This window comes from Canis lupus, chromosome 4 (assembly GCF_011100685.1).
Source record: "Canis lupus familiaris isolate Mischka breed German Shepherd chromosome 4, alternate assembly UU_Cfam_GSD_1.0, whole genome shotgun sequence".
NCBI lineage: Eukaryota > Metazoa > Chordata > Mammalia > Carnivora > Canidae > Canis > Canis lupus.
This window is the reverse complement of record NC_049225.1, coordinates 14802722-14814804: the sequence shown is the minus strand read 5'-3', so window position 1 is coordinate 14814804 and position 12083 is coordinate 14802722. Positions and strand designations below refer to the sequence as shown.

General features: G+C 42.6%; 1 protein-coding gene across 3 annotated transcripts in view; it reads right to left on the bottom strand.

Annotated features, from left to right (window-relative positions):
• The window catches only part of ARID5B (AT-rich interaction domain 5B), a 174232-nt gene that overhangs the window by 18307 nt on the left and 143842 nt on the right, over positions 1-12083 (bottom strand). For all 3 annotated transcript variants that reach the window (XM_038534033.1, XM_038534035.1, XM_038534034.1), the window contains one exon: positions 3715-3812. In XM_038534033.1, the coding sequence (XP_038389961.1) occupies positions 3715-3812 (98 nt within the window). The remainder of the gene's footprint in view (positions 1-3714; positions 3813-12083) is intronic.

Sequence of the window (12083 nt, the reverse complement as noted above, 5' to 3'; positions counted from 1 at the left end):
GTGTTAGCACAGCCTGTAACTAGCAAGAAGGAAAGTGATCGGCCAAGTCTTTAAGCACGGATTCAGCCAAGAGCTCCAGCCTCTTCTCTGACCAAAGCAGAACTGTTTCTAGTCCCTGGGACAGATCTGAGTGTCCTCTGCCCTTCTCTGAGAGAAGTGTTAAAGAGAAAGATGTAAGACACCTAGAGTAGTTGCCCCCAGATTTTTCTCCCCACCACAACACACAGGAGCAGGGATGAGTCCTTTCGGATCATGATTGGTGCAAAATGAGTGAGGCTGGTATAATTATAAGAGGAGTCTCATTTTTTTTTCTAAAGATTCTATTTATTTATTTGAAAGAGAGAGAGAGAGAGAGAGAGAGAACATGAGCAAGGGGGAGAGAGGGAAAAGCAGACTCCTCACTGAGCAGGGAACCCAATATGGGGCTCAATCCCAGGACCCTGAGATCATGATCTGAGCCAAAAGCAGACACTTAACTGACAGAGACACCCAGGTGCTCCCTGGAGTCTCTCTCTCTTTTTTTAAAGTCAATTTCTGCCAATTTTAGTACTTCACTATTATTAATTATTAGTCATTCAAGACATCCTTGGTATCTGATCACAGCAATGTGAAAGGAGCCCAGATGATGAAAGGATATACAAGGAAGGGTAAAGGACCTTGCTAATCACCCTGTTGTAACTGGAGTTTCTGAATCTGTGCAGGGATTTCCACGTTGGGGGGCCCACTTGGCAGTTGACTATTGTCGTAGCTCCAAATCTACTCTGCTATGCTTGGTGATTCTGGGACCAGGGTTCTGCAGATGACAGGCCTCTTTTGTCAGCTGTCTTCCTTTTGGGGTTCTGTAAATGGGGCCCTAGCCAACCAGGGAGGGGAGGAAGGACTTCTATTTTGCTTGCTGTTCATTTCAGGGCCAACCCAACAGTAATTTAGCAGCAGCATTTGGTTCCAGCCTCTAGCTCCTGTCAACAATCCCAGACCAGTTTCATGGCATTTGCTCTGAGGTCCAACACCAGTCAGGGAGCACCGCCTCCTCAGGTCTGAGAGCAGCTCCTCGGTGCTCCACCTCTGGGCTCAGTAAGGACCAGCACTGGTTGAGAGCCTGTCCCCAGGAGGGATCTAAACCCCAGCTCTGTGAGGCATACTCTCTAAACTTCTAGGTGGCAACACCCTAACCCTCTTACCCTATTCTCCTGGTCCTAGGGAACCTGTGGTTATTACCTCTATATTAATGTTGCACTTTACGACATTTTTTTTCAATAGATTCTCTTTGTTGAATACCTAGTGTAGTTCTTATTTTCCTTACTGTATCCTGATACACACTGACCCAACAAATTCCAGATTTAGCAGAGGGAGTGACATAGTTTTTCAAAAAATATAATCCAGTGGGAGATCTAACCTTTATGAAATACTCCTTTTACTCCCAAGAATGAGGAGAGAAGAGACATTTTTTAAGAATCTTAAATATGTTTCTCAGTAAACTTTGAGGTATCTCTACTAGAATTTTCCAATTTGACTGATTGAAGGCATTTTGGATGCTACTACTCCAGGTGAGGTAGATCATGAAACAAAGTACACAATCTTCAAAAGAATATATACTGGTATTTCATTTAAGATTTAGGCTCTTTGGACCCCTGGGTGGCTCAGTCAGTTAAGGACCTGCCTTTGGCTCAGGTTATGCTCCCAGAGTCCTGGGATCAAGCCCCACATCTATGGGGAGTCTTCTTCTCCTCTCCCTTTATCCCCTCCCCCTGCTTGTGTGTTCTCTGTCTCAAATAAATAAAAAGAAGAAGAAGAAGAAGAAGAAGAAGAAGAAGAAGAAGAAGAAGGAGAAAAAGATGATGATGATTGAGGCTATTTTTATCCAGATAACTGCTTGAGTTAATTATACACATACACACTCACTCTACTATTAGATCCAATCCTTTTTCTATCCCAAACTCAATCTGTTTTTTACCATGTGATAGCTCTGTAATATGTTTGATTAATTTTCATTCTTTAACTGGATAAGTTAGCTAACAGTTGGGATACACTCTTTCTTGTGAATTTTAATGGCTATCTGGTCCTTGAAGTTTGATGGTTCAGGTGTTGGGAACATTTGCAGATAGGGGTAGGGGGGGGTTTCCCATCAGAATAGAAGTCCTTCGAAAATACAGTGTTTCTAATGAAAATGCTCTGATTAAAGCCTTGACTCCTAAGTCAAAACCAGCCAAATGTGTTCCCTCAAGCGCTCTTTACACAACACTCACCTGAGATATGGATACTATTTTGTAGGAGGATTTCAGTGGTGTCCCTGTGATGTACAGTGAGAATGTAGGTTTTCTATTAAATACTGAGAGAAATAACACTCACATTTGAAAAGTTGATATAATGTACTGAAAACGAGTAATAATTCAAATTCCTGTTACCAATTTTTAAAAATTCTTTTGGACCATAACCCCAACATGTAAGGCAATCTCTTGGGAATACTTTGTGGGGATTATTCATGGGGTACTAAACCCAACCCAGTTTACTATGATTATTCCTACAAAAACTATTCTAAGTTTCACTGAATGGCTATACTAAAAGAGGCTCTTTGCTAAATGCAACACAGATAAAAATATAACTGAACTCAAAAAATATGACTAAGAGTTGATCTACTAGATAACATGATCTGAAGATGCATTTGTAGGATGCAAAGGCGGGTGTTGAGCATCTGGGTTGAAGTTGGAATAGTAAAGAGCAACTATTACACTTAGCAGTTCTGTTTTACCTCTCAAACTAGCAAGCCGACTGGCCTGTTTGTTCATCTGGGTCTTGACTTCATTCCATTCATGACCGTTATTAACACACACACACACACACACACACACACACACACACACACATCTCTACTTGGATCTTACAAGCTCTGAATCTGAAACCAGGTTGCTGATTCAGTCAACATGTCAGCAGGGAAAGACCAGGGATAAAGAAGTTGGCGCGACCTTAACAAATCAAGTATGGAGTGGGAGCACAGAGCAAGGATAATGCATGAATTTGCTAGCAGATCTGCACTGTTGTGGGCAACAACAGTCCTAGTGCAAAGAGGAAACACTCCTGTGGATACAACCGTCATAGTAGCTAATTCGGCATTACTTCTTGTTTGCATGATCATTACCTTCTGAGAGAAGCTGAAACTGTTAGAAAATGGAACCACGCAAAGCTTGGCAAGAAAGGATTTTCTTGGTCAAAAGCAGAGCCGTAGAAGAAAAGATACCAAGATGGCAAAAAAACAATGGATCTTATCTGGGGCCAATTTCCTTATTAAAGAAATGCTTACTTTTCAATATTAATACATTCAACATTAATACATTTCAATGTCAATACGGTTACATGGCAACCTCCTAGTAACACTGCAGACTTATGATTGCCAGAAGCTGAAGGTTCTTGTAGTAAATGAACCTATGGAGAACACACTGAGTAATCCAGGCTTGTGGGGGGTGGGGAGGTATTGTCAAATAGGTGATCACAGGATAAAACCAAACAGAAAAAAACATCTAATTTTAGCCCCTGTAACTAGAGAAAGCCATGTCCCCTAAAAAATCACAAGGCGGTATGCAAGGTAAAATGCCAGAGGATATTTTCTATTTCCAGAAAGGTCCTTTAGACTTCCCCTTATCTTATCCTTCACCAGACGCCTCTTCCAATGAACACACTTTTAATTAAGCAACGGCTTTCCAAGAAAGGGCTTCTTACCTTTCATAATGTCTGCGGGTGCAAGTGGCGGCGCTGGTGCTCCCAGGATTACCGCCTAATTCATCATAAATATGTTTCCATTGTCGGCGGGCTGTTATCTGAAAAAATGGCAATGGGAAATTCAATCTTGCATCATAAGAGGTTCACAGTGCCAGGACTCAATACATATGCAACAGGCAGAAAAGGACAGTCTGTTCTGGAAACCCAGAGACACAGAAGTCCAAAGGAGGGTATGGGGAGACTTGGGGTTTCACAGTGGGATCTCTTTCGTGGTACTTTTCTTTACAATAAACATAGAATTCTGCTTTGGGCTCTATATTTTGTCACCCTTAGAGCATTTCACCTAAGGCATCTCCCTAGATATTTTATGCAGCTCTTTCCCCTCAAGGACCCAAACTCATACTCTGATCCTTTAGGTCATGTGATAAAGCACCCCATAAAGTAAGATTTCAGCTAAAGTGTCAGTTTAAAATAATCAGAATTAACACTGGTTGTATAAGGGGCGGGGAACTGGGTGGCCAAGATTATAGAAAAAGAGAGAGGCTTTTCACCAAGCTTCCTCTTGTATCTTCTGATTTTTGACCTATGTGATGCGTTGACTACTTTAAACACTAAATAAGATTACTACATAAGTTAATTAAATTGATCAAATTGCTTATGGAATTTGCAGTCATCTCCGGGATACTTTTATGCCAGCTCCTCTAACCACCAAGACAAAACCAAAATCTGAAACTGTGTCCGTTGCAACCTGTTTACTTTTATTCACTTAGGTCAGCAAAACGGGTTATCCATCAAATCCTACGAAACCAAACAAATTCCAAAGGGAAAACACAAGCTACGTCTACTGTGGCGCTGGGTGAATAAAACCGGGCAGCTTGCAAAACTACCGAGAGGCACATTATGGTCCTGTTTAATTTCTTTCTTTAATTTTACTTTTGTACATAAATTAAGATTTTACAAAATAACAGATGCATGATCTGGCAAATGATGAATTTGGGGAAACCACGTCATCTACTACATCCGAGCGAGTCTAGCATTTCCTTGAAACCAGGAGACAGAGCACAGTCTGAGGTCCTTGTGAACCTTTCTAAACAGAGTTACAGGAAAACTCTGTTAATGGAATGTGCAGGGGGCAGGGCGTGGCAGGGGTGCCAGTGGCACTGGCTGCAATCAGAGCACCAGGCTTCTTTTGAAATAGCCCCGCAGAGCTGCCAGCGGAGTTCACTTACGGGCTAAAGGCATCAATCCGAGAGAAAAAAAAAAAATCTCAACTTGTAAACAGGGGCTCTGTCAACTGTAATCTAACGAGGAGGGGAGGGGTGGCTAAATATTATAGGGTAAATGGCACCTTTTCCATTTCAAATAAAACCCCCTTTATTTCTATAAGCCCTTCTCAACCTCCAGACAATGGGAGGTTTGCATTGTTCAATTTCCCACGAAGCGTTCTTGAACCGATTTGTTTCAATAGTTCTCTCTAGACAGAACCACGTCTTACATCTACTGGCAGGTATGACTAGAAATAAAATCTTCCTTTATTTAGAGCTTGGCTTAGATTATAATAAATGGTTTCAAACCCCTTTCAAAACACTCAAAATACATATTTTAGTAATTATTTTATATTTAAATACAAGCTCCCTCCGATCTTTCAAATAATATGCTTTCAGGCTGGTCTATTCAAGATCTGTGTCAAGGAAGAAGCGAAACAGGATCCCCTCCCACGTGTCTATGTTATTCCTCAAAGCCCTTAGAACATTGAGGCCCCTTGAACACACCTCCGTATTTCCCTCCCTCAGATGATGTGTGTGCACCCTGGCGTGCCTGGAATGGTCAGGAAATAGCCTATGTATGTCCCTACATGCACTTCAGAGGAAATCACCACTCTTGTCATCTTTGTATCTCTTCCGTGCACACTATTTCATATTTTATAAAGTATTTTCACATGCATGGTATCATTTCATCCTCCCATCAACCTGAGGTAGATTATAGGAATCTTGTCAGAGATGAAGGAAGTAAGACACAGAGAGGTTGCACACCTTGCTCAAGGACACACAGCAGTAGAATGGCCATGTCAGGACTCACACCAATGTCTTATGTCCCAAGAGCAGACTTTTTTTCATACATCAAAACAACCTCCCCATCAGAATGAGCTGGTGAATGGTCCAAGTGTATAGCAGGGTGATAATACAGAATCTGGGGATCGTGTGCTTCACGTGAGGCAGAGGACTGTGGAAATCATAGCTTCTGCTATAAGTTCTCAATTTTGAGCTGTGGGTCTCTTACTAGTGGGGAAATAGCACAGCGACAAGGTCAGCAAGAATCTAAGCGGGTTAGGTTAACAGTGCTCTGAAAGTTTACTTGCATCCAGCAAAACTATGGCTCCTTCTACCCTGACCACTTGTGTATCTTGTTAGAACAGAGGTTCTCTATTATGTTCACCACTGAATCACAATCACTCTCAATTATATTCAAATCCATCCATTCACTTGACCATTTATTCACCAAACATTTCTTTAACACCTCCTACGTGTTGGGTGATATGCTAGCATCTGGGAAGCAACAGTGAAAACCAGACCCAACATCCAACATGACCACATCCTAGCATGTGGGGTTGAGGTGGGGGAGGGATACCATAGACAAAGGACCACACATATAACCAAATAATAAAGGTTGTGAAAAATGTAATGAACAGAGACCACTGATGATGGGATACTTAATGTGTGGAAACTGACCGCGCCCCACTCCTATACCCTATCATCTAGACTAGGAAGTAGTATCCTAGTCAACACTTGCCTTTCACAGAAATGACAAAATTCTTTAAGAACAAATAATGAATTATCAAAAGGAGGGGAAAAAATCTTCCTTACTCTAGGACTGAAACTATGGCAGCAGGGGGCCAGCATCAAGGATTACTTGGCAATAGTAAGCCATGTACGGTTGGCGAGGGGTCTGCGATAACCCTTGCTAGCAGTTTCTGGTGTTTAAATACAGTTTTTACCAGTGAGGGTTCATCTGGAGCAAAGACAAGGGCCAGGCCTTCCAGGAAGTGGTCCCTGTTTACTGAACTTCCACTGGCCAGCCTGGATGAATCAGGCCATTTTGAGATATTTTCTTTCCACAGGAAAGTCATAAAATGTGCTCTTTCCAACTGCTAAATGCTTTTATGCTTTTAAGTACACAATTCTCCTGGGTACACATCTCCATTTTTTGTGTCCAGATGCGCTTTTAATTCAAGTGCTATCCACAGGCTGCAAGGCAAGAAACATCTAAATCCTCCCGTGGTCCAAACCCACAGTGGGTCCGAGAGTCCAAAAGGAGAAAGGAAAGGCACAAGAGTTGCTCCTGGCCCAGCTACTGGGCATTGTGCTCTCACCTGTACAAGTGTGCCTCCTGAACTAGTATGCTTTCATCATGCCCAAGCGTGCATTTGCTTAGGTTTTTTATTCTGCTGTCCAGAATGTGCGTTATCTTTAAAACCCCAATTGGGAAAACCCAATGTCTACCTAGTAGTCGCTAGCCCTCCGGTTCCGCTCAGGTGGAAAGTCTGATCTAGCCACGGGGTGAGTTTGACTAATTGTCATTAAGCCGGAGACTCCTGGTCATGTTCGTGTTTCAATTTGACCTTCTGTTATTTTAGGTTTTTAAGGATACGAAGAACTCTGGCTCTTTGTTTCCTAAAGAAAATGGCCAAATTCATTCAAGCAATGATCTCTCTCGGGTTGTGCTTCCCCTGTCATCTCCTTCAAGATCTTCACTGAAATGATAGGGATTCATGACAATCAACCCATCACCTACTGCCTGCTATTTTAGGGCACTGTGCCAGGTACAGAGGCATGGAGGGAGCAAGTAGAGGATGGAGGGTTGAGGGTGGGGAGATACTATAAAAAAGAAAGAGAAGTTACTACTTTCAATGGTTCATAATTTAGCAGGAAGCATGATCCCATATGACTAATCACAAAGCAAGAGAAAAAACTGAGCAGACCACACCCAAGGAAAGCAAATCAATCTCATGCATGGAGACCTCATCTCACTTTGAAGACACTTGTCAGTTATTCCTTTCCCTGGTGTGAGTAAGACCCAAGAAACTTAGTGAAAAGCACTCATACCCATTATGCTTGTGTATGTTCATTGCTTCTAAATATAGTGGTTTTCAAATCACTCTTTGGAAGCCAGTTTTAGAGGTGGCCTGAAACTAACCTCCACACCGCGGCCAAGAAAACGGGTCCAGGGGGTGGGAAAGAAATCTGTCTTGTCTATAGTTTACTTGATGAAACTATCCCGGTCCTTAAAAAAAAAAAAAAAAAATTGGAAAACTATTTTAACCCAAGACATGGCCTTGGAGCCTTGCATTCTTTACCTTTGAGGTTGCAGGGATGAAATAATCTTAGAATTTTTGTGGCCTGGTTAGGAAACGGCAATCAGGAACCTTGCAGGACTTTAGTGTGTCTATGGCTTAAGAATGTAGCAGATGTGAAGTCAAAAGGAACATTTGCCTGCATACAGTGTTGCCCAGGCTGCTCTGAGAAACAGCCTCTTTCTCGGGACACCTTGAGGGCGGACTGAATTCAAGGAAGATGACTTTTTTTTCCTGGTAGTACTCCAGGAACTGGAGCCTTTCAAAACTACATGACATCATCTTTGGCCTCGAGAATTCTGAATTAAGCAAGAGGCTTTGTCCGTCCAGTCTACTAGGGTTAGATTCAGAGGATGTCTCGAAATGATGTCAAAGCCAGAATCTGGTGTCAAAGCCTAATCCTTCCAGCAAAGAGACATGTGACTTCTTCCTCTAGATGAGAAATAATGGTCCTATCTCATCCGTGGAGAGAGATGGAGCTGCTAACTGGGCATTCTTGGAAGGCACCGCTTGCGTGGTCCTCTGCCTCTAGAACAAGGTTTTCTCAAGACCCATTTCCCTACTCTACCTTCTTTCCAAATATTGCCTCTGGTTCACCAGCACATGGTTAGCCAAATGGAAATCACGTTAGCAAACCACCCTCAACACGCTGCATCCTGGTAATACCCCAAGCTACTCTTCAAGCTGTAATTGCTTCACCAGACACTAGAGTGAAGACCTTGCTCGCTGCTCAATGCAGCTTTATCCCATTCTCCCTCAGCAACTGCAGGTGACCTACACTCTAAAATGCTTGGAAGGAGAAGTTGGATGTATGATTGTAGAGGAAGGATCTTCACTGCCAGCCAGTCAAAATGCCAGGATATTATTTTTTTAGGGAATCAAATCCATTTAAGCCCTGTAGGATCTCTAAACCTAAGGATGCAGAGACACAAATTCAATCCAGCAAAGGCAGAGGAGGCCAAGAGAACTGAATATAGTCATTAGTCAAATGCTTATAAAGGCTTAAAATAAAACCTCTGCTCCTCTTTTTTTGTTGTTGTTGTTTTAATTCAATTTGAGGGTTGTGAAGGGCTGCAATGAAATAATCCATAATCCACAATTCAAACCAGAAGGTTTGGAATAGTTTATAACCACAAACAAAAACAAGCCAATTAAGATGGCCTCTTTTTAAAACCAGAAGGAATTCCAGAGAGATGTCTTTATCCAATCACAAGTTAACAGCAGAAGAGATACATCTACACATTTTCAACTTGCAAGGTTTTACTATGACTGAATGTTTTCATCATGCAGCCCTCTCGACCCATCTCCTAGGTTCACACATTTTTCTCAAGAATCTGATAATCTCAGCTAGTAGTCAGTGTGCCTGGTAAGGATCGGGGTAGGTACAAAGAACCGACTGAAAGGTAGGCTATTAGTGGCTTTTCCCAAAATATCACCCCAAAGAGGGAGAAGGCATTGTAGACACCTAGGAGACTTCTGGGGGTGGAAGGACAAAGAAGGGTCATTTAATGCATCTCTTTCCTCCCAGTGTTGCTACAGAGGTAATGGCAATGGTGCACAAACATTCTCTGCAAGTCAGAATCCAAAGAAGCCCACAACGACACCTTGTGACTCATTTCACCTCGCTGTGCCTCAGTTTCCTGATTTGTAAAATGAGGGTATGGACTGGAGCAGGGTAAATACAAGGCCAATTTGCAAAACAAGAAAAGGTTTCAATGCTATGCTTTCCCGCATTCAAAATGAAAATGGCTTATCGAGTCCCAACTTAGTTGGATTACCGCTTCACCAAATGGAAAAACCTTCATTGGAAATTCTGTGCTGCTTCGGAACCAAAGAAAGGGTAATATTCTGGCGGGCTTCTTTAGTAATAGCGTGAAGACAACTTTCTAATCTTTGATGCTTGACTTAGATGGGTCTACACCGTGAAGCAAGGAGCCACGAGGGCCAGTGGTCACTTCTACCACTAGCTTTGAATTGACATCACCCGGAGTGCTGGGAAAACAGGATTCTTGGGTTCTTAGGCCCAGGGCCCACCGCAGAGTTAATATCTCAGGGTGGACGTCTACACAGCTCTGAATACTACAAAGTTCCCCTCTGAAAATCTGAGCCCTAGTTCTTGAGTAGCCTTTGGGAACCACGGATCTAGAAGATTCCAAGATCTCTTTTGAGCTCTAATGACAAATCTGCACTTGCTTCTGATATCAGATAATCGCATAGATAAATGTCTTTCAATAACCCAGTGATACAACTTAAGCCCTTGGACGGGATCTTATTCATACACCTGCTGGACCGACTTCAAAATCGAATCCTCAGTGAACATCTCATTTCATTTATTGGTCAACATATACCAATAGAAAAATGTATCCTGTACTTGGGGGATTCAAAAGCTTCCAGTAGCACGGGAGTGGCAAACTTCCCTGCCCATAGGGACAGCAAGATCATATGGAGCATTAAGGAGATAAAAAGGAAAGGGAAGAGAGAAGGAAGGGAGGGAGGGAGGGAGGAAAAATCTGACCAACCGACCAACCGGCTTCAGCCAGTTCATGACCTTGGATGTAGATTTTATAGCGAACAGAGAAATATGTTTTCTAAGTAGATTCCCTGCCTCAGAGGAGATGAAAACGTTGGAGGTGAGGAATGGCAGGGGCCCAACGAACAATGAGGGAGTTGATGGGTAAATAGGGAGAGGAGGAGGGAAGCAGCTTTTCCAGGGGTTGCCAGTCCTCTCTGTGGCTTGGCTGGAGAGGCCTGCAGCTCATACATCAGCAGATGGGGAGCAGATGCGATCCAGTCTCCCACATGCCCCCATCCCAGCCTCTCTCCACTTGGCTCCACCTACACCCAGTGAAGGCAGAACAAGTGGCAAAACGTAACTTAGCTTGTTATCAATCTCCTATACGCCACTCGTCCCCCACCCCCACCCCCACCCCCAGCCAGACTACAGAATAATTCCAGGGGCTACCAACCAAAAAGCTCCTCTCACAGGGCTCCATCCTCTCTGGACCCCCCTTTGAGGTCACTTGTCCCAGCCACCTAGTCACCCACTTTAAGTTACTCAAACTCTCTATGTCCAACATCATTCTACCTCCACATCTGATTTCTCCATCTGGCTTTCTCTTCCTGGAAGGCCATGATCATTCCTATCTAGATTCCATCTATTCTCCAAAATTCTGCTCAGATGGCACGAGAGCCACAAGTCCTCCTTCCCTCATTTCTAAATGAAGTAGTACTTTCCCTGATCACGGAACGGATCTTTTTCTACCTTGTCTCTTAATTATAATCCCTGCCTCTCCTGGACAGCAAGCAACCAGAACCACTGGCTTAGATATTATTGCGTCCTCCAGAGCGTCCCACACAATGCCTCGAACACATAAGACGTACTAAATGTGTGTTCAGGTGATCTGCTGATTGCGAGGTCATTTGTTATTTCTACTCCTTCAACAAAAGAAAAAAAAAAACTATTATGGGTTCAGAATACTGAAAATGCCCTGAAACTTATCAGAAGTTTCTTTTGTGCATTCTACACCCACTTGCTGTTGCATGGGGGGAAAACAGATCCTTGTGAAGATACAGAGGATACAAAGAAGCAGGAAAAACGGATTCTGTGAAATTTGTTGGCACTCTCCCTATCAGTAGACAACAATACATTTCTGGGTTTAAAAAAAGACATTTCATAATATTGTACAGTATCATGTAACTTATCTGCAGTCCATACAAATGTGCATTCCTATTCTTAATATCAAGCGTTAGACTTAAAAAATCTAGGCTATGGGGCTGACTCCTGCAGCCATGAGACTAGCTCTGAATAAGTTATCTTTTTCACATGGACAAAAGCTAGAATTAGCTTAAGGTTTTGCAAAAGTATGAAGCCACCATGGCAAGAAGTCAATCTCTCTGTCTTATCAACAGATCCAACCAAGTGAAAAATTATGTTATTTATTTTTACCCAGGGTACTTGATAAAACAAGTATTTAAGTAAATTCATGTCTCTGAAACACACATTTTATAGTGCTTCATA